Source organism: Ambystoma mexicanum, chromosome 4q, assembly GCF_040938575.1.
Source record: "Ambystoma mexicanum isolate Mex_15411 chromosome 4q, UKY_AmexF1_1, whole genome shotgun sequence".
Lineage (NCBI taxonomy): Eukaryota > Metazoa > Chordata > Amphibia > Caudata > Ambystomatidae > Ambystoma > Ambystoma mexicanum.
Window position 1 is genome coordinate 980,555,620 of NC_090928.1, and position 19,100 is coordinate 980,574,719.

Here is a 19,100-nt window from a genome sequence, read left to right on the forward strand (position 1 = left end):
CGTCTGGTCACCCTACAATGGTCTGCTCTGTGGCGTTTCAATCAGCGCGGCCCACACGACTCATCTCCCCCAGGCGGGCGTCTTGCATGTACAGAGGCAGCATGTCTGCCCCCCCCTAGGGAAGCCCCCCCCCGTGCCACGGTACTCTCCAGATCATGGTAGGGGCTGGGTGTGCAGCATTGAAGGTAGCGGCATCGGCCGTGCCACGGCGTTCTCCCGCAGTCAGGAGTCGGGAGCCAACTGAATGGCAGGAACGTCCCGGGCTCTCTGGAAGCATCAGCCAGTGCTTAATTTGTGGGGGTATTTTCCAGGTCTCATCCCCGGTACTTATTTCTGAGCCCTGGCACTTAAAGTCTCAGATTCAGTTTGCTTATGGTGTATTTGTTGGCAATTTTATTTTCACTGTCAGTCATTTCTAGTCACACAACAAGCAACAACAGGGTGCACTGTCCTTGGTCCGTGAATCCTGTGCTGACTCATTGTGATGACCCATGTGGGCAGGGCAGTGTTTGTTTTCATGGATAACAATGAGCTGGAGGGTGACCATGCTGGGTTCTCATGATGACCATCCACACACTTCTCCAATAATCCTGCATGACATTGGTGCAGCTACGCTATTGCAACAACCAGCCGCCCTACCACAGCAGTGTGGGTTGATAACATGACAGTCACCATCCAGCAACACCAACACAAGGGCAAGGACAGGAAAAGCTTAGGGGCACTTACAAAGATGAGTGCATGTCACCAGTAGGGCCAGCATATACAAGAAGATCTTGCTGCAGTGTTTGACAGGCAAGTTCATCACTTTATCAGTTTACCATAGGAGTAAAACACGTTTGCTCTTCTCCCTGTGAATAGACGCTCAACATGTTCCACTTGCCAACTATAATATCTGAGTAAAATGTTAATGATGATGATGCGTTTAAAGAAGCACCTAAACTTTTATCTTATTTTATAGCATGTTATGTTATTTTATGATGATTGCTATCTATAAATTGCACATCTGCTGTAGGTAGTGCATCTATTACCCCCAATGAGCTGCTGGAACTTGCAGTTTTAATTCCAAATATGCTGACAATGTGGGAAGCAGCTTTGGACGATGGCAACAGTGAGCGGGGAGCTGCCTGCAACGAAGTTTCCGATGTGTACTCGAACATTTTTGCTCCTTGGCACTTCTTTTTTTTTTTTTTTACAAATTAAGCACTGGCGTCAACCCATCAAAAACGGGACCTTGCCTGCACAGCCAATGGTCATTGGGTCGGACCTGACCTCACGGGGGGCGCTGACGTGAGTCACGCTGTCCCTGCATGCCCCGGGGACTCCGTAGGCATGAGCCTGCACGAAACGGGACCTCGTTGGCATAAGCCAACAGTCGTTGGGCAAGATCTGACAGGAGTTGTGAGCTTAGCATGGTGGGCGCTCGCAGTAGCATGCTCCAGCATGACGGGGCTGCGCGCGGGTTATTCCACCTCCTTCTCCAGTATTATGGGGCAGCGTAGGGACCACACCTGCATGCTCTCAGGAATAACACACAGGAGCCGTTGAGTTGCTGTGATAACTGGTGCACGGGAAACCGTGCGCCCCTTTTATTGAGACCATGATATGGTGTACCATGTGTCACCAACACGTGACACTGCGCGAACCCTGGGAGGGGCTGCAAATCACAACACATCCTACGAACGGTACCAAACATTTGTAGCACTATGTTGCTCTATCAGTTCTGTAATTCAACAAGGAAAATATTCAAAAGGCTGTCAAGTAATGTGAAACAAAACAGATCATTATAAAGACAAAACTGGCCCAACTGTAACTGCATGTGCCGCAAAAAACATATACAAAGATATCAGTTCGGGTCCTGTATCCAATTTTATCGAGTTTTGGGGGCAATTGTCATTCCAGGTAGATTTGCAGAGGGCTACTTAGCAGTGGCATCGCTAGGGGGGTTCTGGGGCTGCCATGGCCACTCCTCTGATGTGGATGCGGTTTGTAAATGAAAATCGACAAACATGTATCTAAGTATTTCTCATCTCAAATTCTGTGCCTCCACCTGAAAGGTTGCTAATAAAATGAACTCCACTAGAGCTCTTAACGCTATGCGCGGACTGTGTTTCCGTTGCACTTTTAAACATTGTAATTTCCCCGTCGTGTTTGTTAGCTTTAGGCCATGCCCCAGGCCGCCCCACACACACGCATGCAAACCGGGCAGGGACACACGGACACGTCTGGTAGGTGTGGGGTCCCAGCGGCAACTGCCGTCACGTGTCCTCATTTATTCTTAGCCTGCATGCGCGAGCCGGAACAAGGCTTGCGCATGCGCATAACATCTGCGTACTACGCAACATCCCTCCTTTTCTTTAAACAAGAAAACAATAACACATTAACGTTGCAACAACTCAACATGAGTTAACTTAAACTGTTCTCAGCACCTTAGGATGCGGGGTCCATGACATAGTGTCGGAATCGAGCGGGGCATTGCCGCCCTTCTCTGCTCGGATACCTTCTACTGCCCTCTGGGGACGGCACAGGCTCTTCTTGTAGGGCCGGATACCCACCTCCATCCGGTACTTCTGTCGGCTGGGTGACCTCTGGTTCGGGCATCCTCGGAGTCTCCTCCGGCTGGTTGATTTCTATTTTCTTGAAATAGGACACGTTTCTTGTCACAGTTCCTCACCTGTTGGCTGCAGTTACCATGGATCCTTTTACATGTGTCACCCCAAGAGGCTGCGGTTCGTATGTGAGGGACGACTTCCCTTCCGGACGTCTATACCACAATTTGCTTTTCCTGGAGATTCCTTCGCTCGCTTTCCTTTTCGTTCTTGGTCCGTCGCTCCTGCCTGACTCGTTCGACGTCAGTTACCCCTGGTATTCTTCCTTCCATCTCTGGTATTAGTCCTTTGGGGCAGCGGTTAAACAAGGCCTCTGCAGGTGCGACCCCTGTGGAATGGTGTGGGGTCGTCCTATAGTCTCTCAGGAACTCGAAGAGGTTCTGGCGTAGCTCCCCTCCCCCATTCATTGAAATCCTGAAGACTTTGTTGAGAGTTCGCATGAACCTTTCGGCATCCCCGTTCGCTCTTGGCCAAAGCGGGGTCACCCTCCTATGTTTGATGCCTCTGTCTTCTAGGTACTTAGCAAACTGCTGTCCCTGAAACGGTAGGCTATTGTCCGAGCACAATTCCAGCGGGAACCCATGAGTGGCGAAGATCTTCTCTAGTGCCAAAATCTTATGACCACTCACCGTAGACTCTACCAACTCAGTTTCTGGGTACCTGGACCACTGATCTACCACGGCCAGAAAGTACATCCTCTGTCCCGTGGACCCAAAGTCAGCATGCACGGTGCCCCATGGCTGTTCACTTCTCTCCATGGACCTTATCGGGGGACCTCTTTCCATCGGGCTGGCTGCCTAGCAGGGTACACAGGTGCGCACAAACTCATCTACGCGCCCCTCCAGATCGGGGAACCATACCTTCGGCCTCAGGTGTGCTTTTGTTTTCGCCACTCCTTGGTGTCCATTGTGCGCTAGCTCCAACACCCTGGTTACCAGGGCTCGCGGGATGACAATCTGCCGACCTTGTAGCACAGTCCATTGTCTGCAATAGAGAGTTCATTGCATGCTTTCCACATTGCCTGCAGGTCTCTTTGGGCACCCGCCTCCCTTCTAGCACTGTTCGCTAGTACATCTCTCCACTCACTGCTGCTCATCGCTGCTCTAATGACTTGAAATATCTCATTGCTGTCAGATGCTTCCACTATTTCTTGATGGGACAGCGCCACCGGCATGGCGGCCTCCACAATGCTGCAGACCATTTCGATGCAATCCACCACTTCGACATTGTCTCGATCACGACCAGCCCCAGGGTGCCTGGATAAATAGTCTGCGGGATTGTGGGTGCCCGGGCGGTATTGCAGTCTCACTCCATACTCGATCAGGGACAACATCCACCGTTCGATTCGAGGCAGAGTTTTGGATGATGCTCCAGACATGATGGGTATGAGTGGCTTGTGATTGGTGATGACCACCACGGGTTTGCCTAAGATGTACGAGCCTTGCTTGCGTATGCTATGGGGTGTATATGTCCTTGCATGTCTGCTTGCAACAGTACGGCGCCCAGTCCCACCGGCCTGGCGTCCACAACAATTTCCGACCTCCTGTCTGGGTTGAAATAGGCCATTGTTTCTTGGCCGGACAGCGCCGTCTTGATGTCTGTAAATGCCTTTTGTTCTTTGGCGGTTTATGCCCATGCCACATCATTCTTTGCCAGCGCCCGCAGGGGCTCTGATAGAGACACCGGATCACAAATGAACCTCCCACAATAGTCCACCATGCCCAAAAAGCTTCTAATTTCGGATGGGGATTCTGGGGGGGCCGCTTCACGAATATCTTGCACCTTTTCAGGGTACGGCAAAATGCGTCCTGCGTGGAATACAAAACCAAAGAATTCTATGCGGTCTTTGAAGAACTTGCACTTCTTTTTATGTAGCGTGAGGCCTAGACTTTGTAGCCTGTCCAGTGCTCGTTCAAGTCTTTTCAAATGTTCGGCTTCCGAGGATTCAAAGACTAGGATATCATCGCTCATGTTGATTACCCCTTTTAGTCCCACCAGGGCTCCACAAATAACATTTTGGAACACCTCAGCTGCTGACGAGACTCCGAAGCTCAATCTTTTGAACTGGTATAATCCTTCATGTGTGGTGAGGGTGGTAATATAGTGGGACTCTGGGTGAAGTTCCAGCTGATGATACCCCGACCTTAAATCTAACTGGGAAAACACTCTGGCCCCTTGAACTTCACCCATGATGTCATCCAACGTCGGTGTGAGTTGTCTTTCCCTTTTGATGGCGGCATTCGGTAGCCGCATGTCAACGCAGATACACAATGCTGCGGGCTGTTTGGGCGTTGGCGCCACTACAATCAGGGACACCCATGGAGTCGGGCCTTCTACTCTTTCTATGATGTCCATATCGATTAGTGATTGTAGTTCTTTCTCTACTTGTGCCCTCAGATGAAATGGTATCCTCCTGTGTTTCAGGGCTGTAGGCCTTACTCACCCATCGTTATGTAGTCTGATCTGGTCTCCCTTCAGCTTGCCTATGTCAGAAATACGAAACTTGATACTGCAGCACAGCCGATCTCACGGTCTCCTCCAACCCTGAAATCTAAACGCTTCCGTCATATTTCCAAAAGACCCCCGTTATGGGCTGCTACATGGTTTCCTACTAGTGCATTAGCCCGCAAGTATGCGTTGCGTTCCAGCTGCGTGTTGTCAAGGGGCCGCTGGAACGCACGCGGGACGAACAAGAAGTACCTGAAGTTGTTGTCACAGCGTTATGTGGCTTCAGTGCTTTAAAGAGCTTGTTCGAATGCCAGCATTCGCTTCTGATTATAGTAGTCTGCGTATTGTGTTATTTAGTTTCTTGGATTTCTTGGATTACCTAACCTGCACTTTGTCTCCTGACCTCCGTTTGCTCTGCTCCCTTGATTGGTTTTCGCCCGCTCGTTATGAACCTCTGCCTGTTTACTGGACTGTCTAGCCTTACCCCATTGGATCTGTCTTTTTCGCCTGTTGCCGACTTCAACTTGTTTCTGGATATTACCTGCTGCTTATTGTGACTTTGAGTCCTGTCATTTGCATTTACCCCTCTCGGCGGCCCTTTTTTCCTCAGACTTTGATTGCTCCAATTTAAGTCAAGATCAGGCGTGCCGGCGGGTACAGGGTTCTTGTTTCCTGGATTTATATGGACATTTTGAACTTTGTGTGCAACAACTAACCAGACGTCGCGTGCCGTCGGGAATAGGGTTCTCTGGAACGATTTCTACCTGGATATTGGATACTCTGCTTGCATCAACTAAAGACCACACCACCCTGAAGTCTAAAACACTATATTCACCTGGGTAAGCTGATTTTGACCTCAATTAATTCAGTTAGAAGCATTGGGAAGTGGGCTAGAAATTGCTTATTAGTAAGGTGTTTATTTTCTGCCTTAGGGGGAAATTTCTGACTGATACACCTCCTGTTTACTTTTCCTACCTGATTGGGTTAACTCAGGTGAGCCTTGTTGTCTCTGGTGTTTTGTACATTAATGATGCCTTTGTTATACTAACTGATGGAATTTTCCTTGCAGTCCGCGGTGTTCCAGTGGTGTCCCTCCATGTCTTTCTTTTAATTGACTGCTCTGCTGTATATTCCGGCAGAGTGGTACATTATTAGGAAGAAATATTCCTCTACACTACCAGTTCAAGTATTCAGGACCTGGTCCAGGATAGAAATGACATAGGGCGCTCCGACAGCCTACTCCATGGAATAGGCTTTCATATCGGTTTAGGAGGGGCTCGAAATCAGTTTGGTACACCAACATGGTGAAATGGACAATGTCTAAAGCTTCTGAGGCGGCGCAGCTTAGTAGGGAATGTGGACTTAGATCGGTAACAAAGAATCTGGCCTTGATTGTATTTTGTCCATGGGCGACAGGTGCTACGAAGACCCCATGAATTGGCAGAGGTGTATTCCACCAAAAGAGTATATCCTTGCTTTGAAAGGTTCAAGTTCTGGAGGACCTGGGAGGGCCCCATAGTGATCCGTCGCCAGGACACAGACGGAAGCTCCAGTGTCAATCAAAACGGGTGTCGGGGTGTCCTCAATGTTGACCATGCATGTGGGTTGTCTTCTTTTCTTCGCCCCTGTGGCGATATTGGAAATGAAGGAAATGTCCTCCTCATCCTCATCTTCTTCCGCAATGTCCAGTTCCTGCACCCCTTGTTCGATGGCCGCCACATTCCTGAACTTTCTGGGGTTTCACCCACCCACTCTCACTGGTCCCCTGGACGTGGCCACCAGAGCTGCTGCTCTACACACCCTTGCATAATGTCCGGGCTTGCTGCATCTGCCGCACACTCTCACCTTCGCCGGGAATTCGCCGACGTGAGGCAGATCATACCCACAGTATTGGCAGGACTGAGGGCTAAACGAGGTCGGAGGGCCTCAGTTCTCTTCTGGCCCCATCGTGACTTCGCCGCTGTGGGCCGACCAACAGCAAAAGCTTCCTCGCTCCTGCCTGGGTGAACCGCAGAGTCCATCTTGGCTCCCCTACTCTCAGCCAGTTCATACGCCTGCCCAGTGTCCAGAATCAGTGCTAGCGTCAGGCCGGGCTCTCGGAGGACCTGTCTCCTCAGTTTCCCGGAGCTACAACCTTGGATTAATTGGTTTCGCACCATTTCTTCTTTATTCACCCACCTGCAGGTGCTGGCCAGGTGCCTCAGTCTTGCACAGAACTGGTCTAGGGACTCCTCACTCAGTTGCTTCTCAGCACACATGACAAATCTATCGAAATCCACATTCGCCATGGGGAGAAAATGGTTCTGGAGGGCCTGTTTGACCGTTGCGTAGGTGGTTGCCTGCAAGTTTAAAGAGTCAAATATTCGGTGTACTTCCGTTCCGGCTGAGTACAATAGTGTAGCCACTTTTACACCGTCCTCCGTCTCCCCTGTTGCTCTGAAGAACATTTCAAGTTTTTTCACCCACAGTTGCCATTTTGGTCCAAGTTTGGAAGGGGGCCCCGAAGTGTCAAACTCTGGCATAGGTGCCAAGGTACCTTGTTGCCTGCGTGGTACTGGCACAGGTGCAACAACTGCACCATCCTGTTCACCGATTTCAGCAGACCGCGTGAGCACCTCACAGTGTTACAAGAGGCCGCAAGCCTACCAGATCCCAAAATGCCAGGTGTCCCCACTCCCTTGTTGGGATGACTTGTACCGTCCCTTTTATGGGTGGGCTCCTCCTCAGCAGTGTTATCTTCCCAGCTCTGGAGTGTGTCCCCACTGACCTTTCTCTTTCTTGTCTTGAGGCAGGATAACTCCAATCCAGTGGGTCTTTATGGCACTCTCTCCTGAGTGACAGCTTGTTGGGTCAGCCGGCACACGTGGGGTGTTTGTAACACCATCAAAATGTCAGTACCACGGCCATCAGGAACTCAACAGCTGTGGAGGTTCCAAAAATGGTTTTCTTTCAGAACACGAACGGCGCAAGATCATCTTTTCGGGCCGCAACCATCATGATCAACGGAATTAAGATGGCTGCCGGCCCTTAGCGTCGGATCCATAGCTGCGTAGCGTGTCGGAATGCTTCCTCCGACTTGTAAACGTCTTCAGAAAGCTTCACACACACACACGCGCAACACTTCCTCGTCGCCAGTGTTAGCTTTAGGCCATGCCCCAGGCGGCCCCACACACACGCATGCATACCGGGCAAAGACAAATGGACACGTCTGGTAGGTGTGGGGTCCCAGCGGCAACTGCCATCACGGGTCCTTGTTTATTCTTAGCCCGCATGAGCGAGCCGGAACGAGGCTCGCACATGCGCATAACATATGCGTACTACGCAACAGTGTTTTTGCCGCATTTAAAAAATATATATGTGTTCTGTGTTTGGGGTAGAGGATTGGGGGGTGGTTGGTGGCTGGGTGAGGTGGTGGGGGTGGGTTAGAGAGGGGTGGGGGGAAACACAGCATTAAAAAACAATGCTGCAGAACAATGAAGAGTTGTTAAGTCAACCTGCAGATAAAACCAGCCCCTCCAATCGGAATGTAGCGCATAAACCGCTGATGGGTCATTAGTGACTTAATGATCTAGTGCCTTCATTCTGATGCGAGGGGAGGTGCACAAAAGGTGTGTGGTAGATGGTGTGAGCAAAAAATTATTTGCAGTAGTGCTTCTGACGTCAAACATTGCCTTTTTATAGGCGCCTCTCCTACTTTTGTCTATGCCCCCTACTTTTGTCTGTGGTCCCCTCTGTGCCCGCCCCTTTCTAAATTTGACTCCTGGCGGCGCCACTGCTACTTAGGCCCTAAAGTTCAAAGGGCTGAACAGCTTCGAAACGTAGTAAAAAGATTTCTCTAAATTGAATGGCAGCTGCCACCATATTCTCCCTTTATCAAGGACATATTCGCAAATACTGGCTGCTGAGACAAACCTCTTCTGAGTCACACATGGCTCACCTAACAGAAAAATGTGCCCACGAACTCCGCCCACGCGAGTCACGCCATTTCGGGCCAATAAATGCACTGTATATTTTAGAGCTGTGTGGAGCTAAACAGCTCAGACGAGGGAGAAGGCGGTATTGAAACATCAGCCCTCCCAGTCACTTTAGCACCGCCCACATGGTACCGCCTCCTCCGCTCTGCTGACTGGCTCCGCCCATATCCGTAGCTGAAAAGGAAAGTGTTTATTGGCTGTCTATTCTCTGACTGGCCGCTACGCGCACTCTCTATCCCTGAATTGATTGGCGATCAGGTAGGGCGTTCTTTGACAGACTGCCGTACATGCTTTCTTTGCCGGTAACATTTTCCAAGGCACACGGGGAACGTGCGCCTCTCCCTGCTCCGCCAGTGGACGACTATCCCGAGCTACCTCACCGCGGTCCCATCACAGTCAGAGGCGAGCCCTCTGCCATGAGATAGCCGCGCACAGCATCCTGTACCAGCTCTAGTACCATGGTTGATCCCGAGCTGGTGAACCACCATCCGCTTCCCCAGCCCGGGAGGCTTAGCACGCAGCAGCAGGATGGGCAAGACAAGGAGCATGGACCAACGCAGCCAGTGCCAGCCCCTGCTATCAACGGGGATGCGCTGCTGCTGGAGGTGCCAGCGGAGGAGAGGCAGGCCATGCTGCCCTCTGACCCAGAGGATCAGAAGAAGCCCCTGGAGACCCGGCTTTTCCTCCGGAGGTTTGTCATCCTGGCTGTCTTCAGCCTCTACTCCCTGGTCAACGCCTTCCAGTGGATTCAGTATAGCATCATCACCAACATCTTCACCCATTTCTACCAGGTGACCAGCGACAAGATAGACTGGCTCTCTGTGGTCTACATGGTGGCCTATGTGCCCCTCATCTTCCCGGCCACCTGGCTGTTGGACAAGCGGGGCCTGAGGGTGACCGCCCTCCTGGGCTCTGGCCTGAACTGTTTGGGGGCTTGGATCAAGTGTACCAGTGTCAGGCAGGACCTCTTTGGAGTGACCATGTTTGCTCAGGTCATCTGCTCCATCGCACAGGTCTTCATCTTGGGGCTGCCTTCCAGGGTCGCCTCTGTGTGGTTTGGGCCCAAGGAAGTATCCAGGGCCTGTGCTGCTGCCGTGTTGGGAAATCAGGTAATTAGTTCTTGGCATTACTAAAAGTTCATGACAAGTGATTGTTGCATGAGGATCTATGTACGTTGTGTGTTTGTTTATTCACTTTTTATGCGCACCAGACCCGTAGGTAACAGGGTGCAGCAATAAGAAAATGCAAGGCTTACATGGTTACAAAATATACACAATATGCGATATAAAGGCTTATGTGGTTACAACAATATACAACTTACAACGTGTTAAACTGGGTATAACACTGAATCTCAAGAATAGATTAAATTACACATGAACTTAAAAGCAGAGACACAAAGTTAAGTGAGAGTATTGGGCGAGTAGGATAATACACCGGAGATCAGAAATAGAGTGAAATGGCATGTAATGCAAACAGACTAGCACATGCTCCTCACTGCTCAGCCCCTCCCAAGCCTGTATCATCCTTATATACAAACGGAGTGTCTAAATCCATTCAGTACGTATAAGCATGTATAATAACAAAAAGGTAAATTTCGGAGATCAGGGGAAGGAGTATAGCCTGCAGTTGCAAAAGACTTTCACTGTCATATCTGCAAGGCAGCCACTGGCATTAGGATTTGAGCCAGCAGTGTCGTCCTAATTCTCAGGAGGGGCCTCGGCAGCCTGAGGCATCATACATTCCACAGCTCTGCTCTGCGACCTCGCTTGGCATGGGTGTTTAGCAGTTAAGCCAGTCTTATTGCATCAGATGTGCCTCAAAGAAATGACAAGAAAATGCAAGGTCAGAGTTGGTAACAGTCCTGCAACATGAATTTGAAACCCCTGTCTGGTGGACTCAGACTTTCATTCTTCTGAGGACGATAAACTGATTGCCCCAAGTAGGTAACGTTTATAGCACTTAGAAGTTGATCAGCTTGATGCCCTATATAAATTGCCACTTTATTATTATTTTGTGTTTTGGAAAAAGTACTCCATGGTGAATTAGCAAAACAATTTTGTATCACACTTCTTAAGCTAAATTGTTGCTCACTGCTTACCAACCCCTGAGAGAATAACTTCTCCAATAGGGCTTCGCGTGGGAATCTTAGGCAATTTCTTAAAAGAACAGGGTGCAAGATTAAGAGGTAAGGCACTACTTAATGTGAGAATGGATTAGTGAAGGAAATGGAGTATTAAATTAAAACCATGGCACAAGTAGAGGGTACACACCTGTGGACAGGTTCCCCCTATTATTATGAGCGAGAGGACCCAGCTGCCCTTGAAACAGCTTATGGAGGAGTTTATCAGCCTGTTGAGTGCTGCACCCCAGCATCGCCTTGTAATCATCCTGTCTCTGTTTTGATATGAGAAGAGTTTATCAGTATCTCAAATCAGGCGCGCAATGTCATTGAGTTAATCAGGCTCCATCTACAGCCCCCTCACCACCGGAAATGTGATCTGAGGGGAGGGGCTTCTGTGTTGAACCTTTAACAGTTCAAACGATCAGGAACATGAACAAATGCAGTAAAAAAAGCTGCTACTTTCAAGAAAGACTTTCATTGACTCTTCATATTGTGCTTTAAAATGTACTATTTGATAAACACCAGACCATTGGGGGTGTGGGGGGTAGAACAGTGAGGGCAGAGCTTCCAAGAGTGGCCCGGTTATTTTCTGAAGTGGCTCCTCCCATCACAGCCTCCCCCGCCCCAGATGTAGGTTTCGTTGTGCCCCTGTCTCAAATCCCTAATGCAACACTATCCACAACAGGCTACTCAATATTTTCCTAAATTAAGCAAAATGAAAACTAACTACAGTTAACAAACCTATTCATAGCTGTGGATTCGATTTCCATGATGACTGCTGTTTGTTGTGGTGGACTGGACATTTAAGCTCATAAGGCATAACATGGAGCAGGACTGTGTCAAAGAATGACGCAGAACAGCGGCTGGAACACAGGCTTCTTTGAAGCATTTAAGCACTGGTAGAGTCCACAGAGACATGAAGTTGTCACTTATTAAGTGTAATATTTCCAGCCAGTCCTAACTGTAAAGCTCACATTACTTTGCTTTCTGGAATTTGTAGTTCTACGGTTCAGATGGGAAAATAACAATACCCGTGCACCACAGGAATTCAAAATGGCATGAGCTCAATTCTAGGACTTCCTTCCACAACACCACTTGCAATCTTTGCATATTTATTAAAATGTAACGTGAATGATTACGGGGTGATGTTAGGAGTGAAAATTGGGCAGTAGTTTATGAACATTACTAGGCTTATTGGAATGTAGCAGTTACTTTCCATGCTGCCATCTCGTGTAGCAGAAGAGAAAACGTGTTCAAATGCCAATATAGTCAATTTAACCCCACGGGCCAGGTACACCCCATTTACATTGCCTTGCCTTCGTGCCCTCTGGAGGCACTGTTGTGGTGTGGGAGAATACTAAGTAGCGTTCCCCGTGATAATTAGACCCCGTATTTTTTTTTAGATTAGTTCTTGGCCTGGGATTAAAATTGGAATTCAGTGTATTCTGGCCACATTTTTGTAATCTCGTGTGGCTACACTGCAGACCTTGTAGCCTGGAAACCTAGGTTCGAAAACCATTTTCAGTACTTAACCCAGCTAGCTGGCAAAGCACTGCATGTTCCTATGCCACATAACAAAACGACTGACTGTGCCTCCCCCCTGACACTTACTGTGCCTCCCCCTTGACACTTTGCGATTACGTGTCCCCCGCCTGCCTCACACAGCTGTTTCTGTAATCCAGTCTCACTGAGACCTCATCCCCCATACTTATGCTGTCTGTGGTGCTAGTGCTGCAATAACTGGTCCTTATAAAGCGCTTATCAGATCTTTGGAGTTAGGACAGCGCTGTATCAAATCTCACGAGTAAGGCCATATCTATAGAATGCCCCTATGTCTCTTTAAACCCCCTTAAAACGTCGTGAAGCGTCGGGCCCGCACCTTCCGTTTCTATACAAGTCATGCTGCGTCACAAGCCTTGGACAGCTCCTAATTTATGAATGGATGGCTTGTGTATACCCAGTCCTTTGATTTCTAGTTGCTGTTCTCGCGAGTTTTCTCCTAGCATTCCACGTGATCTGCTGCGGCTGAGACCGGGAGCTTCCTGTTCGCTTTGTCTTCTCACTCAGTCGCTGCTGCGCCCGACCGGGTAATGATGACATATTCACGCATCAAGCGTGCACCCCATCCAAGACACAGCAGCGCACCTGGTCTAAATTCACAAAGCCAGCCCCGGATGTTTGTTTCCACCATGTGCTCGGAACTGTAAGAGCCCAGGGCATTTTAAATGCATGGACGTTTAACCTATCAGGGTGTCCACCGGCATTTGCATAGCTCTCAACCATTTGTGTTGCAAAGGCGGGTGAAATCACCCGATTTTGTTTTTGGCGGCTGAGACGCCCATTAGAATGAATGGGCGTGCAGGGGGCTTGGCGGGTGAGTCAGTCCTTTACAGGGCGGGTGACACCCGCCAAAAGCGGGTGAGTTGAGAGCTATGGCATTTGTAGCTTTCAACTCACCCGCTTTTGGCGGATGTCACCCGCCTTGTAAACAGGCGAGTCACCCGCCAAGCCTCGTGCACGCCCATTCATTTCAATGGGCCTCTCACCCGCCAAACAGAAAATCGGGTGATTTCACTCGCCTTTGCATCGAAAAAGGTTGAGAGCTATTTCACACACCGCCTCACCCAGGCTCGGCTGAAGATGCGTGGAGGCCTATTTCAACATGATGGTTGGAGGGGGCTCCCTTCCTTTGTGCGAAAACAGCACGAGGCACAGTGGGCAGTGGCAGTTTAAGGCAAAGGTGCCTGTGGGAAAACTAATAAGGGCCCCAGCATAGGCATCCTCCGAGGGCGGTAGAGTGGGACAATTCCCCCATCCCCCACACCTATTTGCTGCTTTGCCCCACTCCTAATTGATGGGCCGGCAGGCTTGGCTGAAGATGTGTGGGGTCAATATTAATATGTTTGTGGGCCCCTTGCTGAGAGCAAACCAGCCAGGCACCTGTGGGGGGCATACATTATAATGGTGACAAAGATAAGGTTAACTGCTGCCGATTAGCGGGGAGCTTAAATACCAAATGCCCACTGAAGAGCTCTAAACTCTTCCTTGTCAGCAAGGGGCTGATGTGTAGGAACCAGTGTTAGAAAGCAATGAGGTGATAACACTTCTGTATATTCCGTGGGAAGAGAAAATGCAGCTTGTAATGCGAGCGCCGCAAAGTGCACATTTTAAGCCCCAGAACGATAATGGAGAAAGTAACAAGACTGCTGACTGGCAACATGGTTGCAGTTGCTGGGGGACCCTGTGACGGGGGCGTAATCGTTTGGTTTTCCCAGGAGGAGGAGGCAGGGGGGAGCGCTGGCTACAAAAAAAAAAGAAAAACATCCTATTATACCTATAGCGACTTTAACGAAAATAACGTTTCCTGGGGGTGCCCGGACCCCGCAGCACCTGTGTACTCGGCGCCCCTTCCCCCTGAGACTTGAGTCCCTTTCATTTGAAAGGCCCTAACGCCGTTCCTGGTGGCCTGCCCGGCCACCCTGGCAAATAACTCTTACCAGGGGTCTTAAAGATGCTCCATAGTCCAGCAGTCATTCGTGCGTTTACATGTTCTTGGTTTACCTTTGAAGCCTGTGTTCTTCTGGCTTCAAAGGGACACCACAGGAATCAATGGGTCATGAGTATCACTGGGGTGGGAGCCAGCCCTGTTAAAAGCATACTTCCTACATACTGTACACACTATTGTTTTCCAAAGGTGCAGTTTATTACATAGGAAAAAAAAACATTTCCAAACTGAAACGAAACATGCATCTTTAATTTACATTAACTAGTTTTGTTGCACTACCACAAACATACCCCGTGATTTATGTGCCATTTCCTTTGAATTTTATCACAGGGTATATTTCTAAAGATGTTATATGCTGGTCAAACTGCTTAATCACAAATAAAAACTTCTATTGTGCTGACCACAGTTATTAGGAAATTAAAATGTGGGTTAATAGGTGGCAACTTTTGATTTTCACTATGCGGGCAGAAGTTCCCCCGCCCTGATCTGCAAACTACCAGCCCAACCCATCCCCTGGCCAAACATATTTTATAGCATTTGTTTTTTCAATAAGAAATAGTAAAAAGTCATAAGATTTACAGCAAGTTTTAAATATGTAACCTCTCACCAACAGTCACTTAACCTGCTGAGCTACCATGGTAGCCTTCTATTGTGGGGCATGTCTATGGATTCCTTAATGTGCTCAATGAACATGACTTCAAAGTCAACAGTGTTTAATCTCCAGCCACAACAATGACACTGTACATAGATTTATTGATAGTGTACCAGTGGTGGCTTGTCCATAATAGACGAGGGGGCACTGACACTAGGATACCATGGCCCATTATGGAGGAGCCAGCCCAGTGTAAACACTGATTTCCCCCTCAGCTGTTTTTTTGCAGGTGAGCGAGCACTCCTGGGTTGGTTCAAACTGTCAAAGGCAAACCTGGTTTCCCCTTGACAGTTCTGTTCCCTAACCATGCATGTCCAAAGGGCCATGCAAAGACTGGGGACGTTTTGCCTCCCCAATCTTGCATGGGTCATTGGGGATGCTGGCTGGGGAACTGCATCTTTGTATGTGTGAGGGATTGCTCCTGTGCTTCCCCGCACATACCAATAGAGTGAAGCATTGCATCAGCAATGCTCAGGCTGTGGTGCGCATGTGCAGGAATCGGGAAGTGTGATTTGCTTCCTGGTATGTGCTGGGCGGGAGCAGGAGCACTGGGAGGACATTTTAGGAAATTAATTTAAATCTGTGTGCATGTATGCTTGTGTGTAATGAGTGAATGTTTAATGATGGGTGCACATGTGATTGTGCCAGGGCATTCTGCATGGGACTGTTGTGTGTTTGTTTGTGCTGGCCTGAGTGGCTTAGAGTATAGGTATTGGTCATTTTCCAGACACCGCTATTAAATGCCCAGGTACTCGCACCATTTTGCACCTTCTACCATCAACGACAGTGCCTGATAAGTGCCTTTCACATGCCTACACAAAAGCCCAAACTATTGGCATTGCCAATGCTTGTTTTGCTGGGCATCTATGATAGATGCCTAGTGAAAAATACAGTGCTAGCGCATTGCGCCCCTCAGCGCCTCATATGCACACAGCCCTCCAGATAAGGGGCATATCAGCCCTTTTTACACATTTAATTCTTGCCAGTACGCCACATTTCACTTTTAAATGCGTACCGTTTACGCAGGATTGTAACTAATTCTTTATTTTTAAAAGTCCTCTTTCTGCCAGTAGATGGCACTGCAGTATGAACCATTAGTTTATGCACACGCGAGCTTTGTGAGAAGAGTCTGTAGTGCTACTCGTGAAATTCCTTTAGACTTGGTGGGCTGCGTAGAAATGTGCAGCATTTTCTTTAGGGAGGTTTACTAGCCCTAATGTAGGTTACTCTGCTCTGGTAGTACCCAACCCTCTTTTATTTTGGACTTGTCAGCATTTGTCAAGGAATACATGGTGATCTGAACTTGAAGCGCTACCAACCGTCATTATCTATAATCAGCTCACTCCAACTTTTTTTTTTTGTGTTAACCAGTAGTGACAAGATAATCTACAAGGTCCTTGGCTCATTCACGCCCAATTGAAATAGCACATTTTATTAATTGAATTTATATGCCAGCAGACTGAAAGGATATTGGAGCTGCAGCACTTAGAGCTTCTACTCTCCTGTACAGAACACTCTGCAGGGCCGACAGTCATCTGTGTGCAAGGGTGGATCTGAAGATTGAATGGAATTGTTGTGCAGAATGGGCAGTAGCCTGAACCTAGGACAGGAGATTATGGGAGGTGACGCCATCATGGCAGTAATGGCGTTATTGGGCTCAGGCAGTACTGGTGTTCCTGCATTGGGAAATACTGGTCTTACTTGTCTGGCAAAGGCCTCTTCAGTGGTCTTAAAGTGCATATATTTATACCAATTTCGAACACTGGCCAAAATGTGCTCGAGGAGAAGTCTGAGTTCAGTGGACAGCCAGACACCCGGGGCCATGGAGGTAACAGGAGATGCCTGGAGTCCCTGTATCCCCTTAGGGAGTCTCCCTCACTGGGGGAGTGCGTTCCCCAGGCTCTGTACAAGAGGTAATTTAGTATTTTATACAACCAGTATTCTCCATCATTTATTTGCCCTTGTGTTTCCATTGTATTGTATTGCTCTTAGATTTCACTTTGTATCCGCTGATCATTCACACAACCTGATGAGAAAGGTATAAGCAGGGGAGGTGTGACTGGCTTTTGCTTCAAGGTTCGGGTCTCCCAGTACCATGAGTGAGCTCATGTTCTGTAGTGCTTTTGCCAGTTGTTGCTGGACACGAGACACTGCATCTTTTCAGGATTGAAGCAGAAGATTTGCCCCATTGTACAGCATTGCTCTCGAAAGCAAAGGTATTTTGAGAATCCTGCACCTGTTTGTAATGCAATTAGACAGCTAAATGGGTTTAGCGCCACCTGCATGTATCCTTCAAGGGGCAGGGTCTAGGCCCTCCATGCTGGCTCAGCCTTTCTTCTTACTAATCTTTGATTATTCCTATACCGTGTTGTTAAAACATCAGGTGAGACAATAAGTACGGAAGTGCAATGGGATTCCTATATTAAGTGAATCCAGCAACTAGCAGGGCTTGGTAGTCCACTTTCAAGCAGTTAGTACGACTTCGAGACCAGACAAATTTGTAAACTGGCAAGTGCATGTATATGTTTGTCTGTCTAGAATGGTATTGCATGCACCCTGAATACTGAAGCAGGGTACGTGTTAAACCAACAGGGATAATGCACTTGCTGAAGAGATCATTTTATCTGAGGTTCGTGAGTTTGAAACTTATCAAGGGTGAGTTTGCTTTTTATTTCCTGTCATTCAAAGCGCTAGCTTCCTCTCTGTATTGGGAAACCTCACCCTGGTAACATTTACACAATAATTCAAAATGAGAATCCCCTCTGGTTAGTTTGTTTTCCTTCCTCATTGGAGCTTTGCACCACTCTAAAAAAAGTCTGTGTGCACAGCAGGTAGGTACAAGGTGCCCAAGCTGCACACACTGTGCATTTCCATGAATTCAGGCATACTGTTGGCGCAGGAACCATTCCACTGTGCAGCTTGCCACACCTCACCCAACACTATGGTCCAGTTACCACCTCAGTGTTGACTGATTGGTTAGTCATGGCCTGCAATCGTGCCTTAAGTCCTCATTTCTATCACTGGATGAATGCAGGGACTGAAGTTTTACTCCCAAAATGTCTGAACATTTCAGATACATGTTACTCTCTTGTGAAGGAGTAAACAAATTTTTACTCACTTGAAATTGCATTTACTCTCCAATTGTAAAATATTCCCTCCTCAAAATCTTATCTAGAGCACTGCAGGCACACACAATCACATTGTGTGTGTGCCAGGCGCTTGGGGCCTAGGGTGCAAGCATGGCATTTTTTGCTGTGCATACATGATAAAACAAGCGTGATAAGTGTTATTACGTGGCTAGACTGGCATTTAGATGCAGCCAGTCTACATATCAGTGCCATGTATGCCTAACAGTCCCACAGTGTTGTGATTTAATTGTTCTGTGTATTTATTTATTTGAATTTGTAAAGCGCCCACTGCCCTGAGGCATTGTGGTGCTGTTAAGAAGGCGTACTTGGTTACATAAGTGCATTTGAGAGCATACAAACATGTTGCTTTATAGGATTACAAAGTGCATGACATAGATGACATGGTTCTGTGGGCAGACTATATGTTGCAAACATAAAGTTTACATGGTCAGATACAGTGAGCAAAGCATGGTGTCAGCCACGTCTTATATGGCGGCAGCTACAAGCAGTTGCGTGGTCATAAATAGTGAACATATACAAGGTGTCAGCCACATGTTGCATGGCAGCAGCGACTCATATATGTAAAGCTGTAATCAAATGGTAGGTGTATGGTGCCAGACATAATAGTACAGAGGAGGCATGCCATGCATGGATGCATGGTAGAA

General features: G+C 48.2%; 1 protein-coding gene across 1 annotated transcript in view; it reads left to right on the forward strand.

Annotated features, from left to right (window-relative positions):
- The first annotated feature begins 9,247 nt into the window (after nt 1-9,247).
- The window catches only part of FLVCR1 (FLVCR choline and heme transporter 1), a 379,457-nt gene continuing 369,604 nt past the window's right edge, over nt 9,248-19,100 (forward strand). Inside the window, exon 1 of the mRNA XM_069608541.1 lies at nt 9,248-10,137. Coding sequence (XP_069464642.1) covers nt 9,487-10,137 — 651 coding nt within the window. The 5' untranslated portion in view covers nt 9,248-9,486. The remainder of the gene's footprint in view (nt 10,138-19,100) is intronic.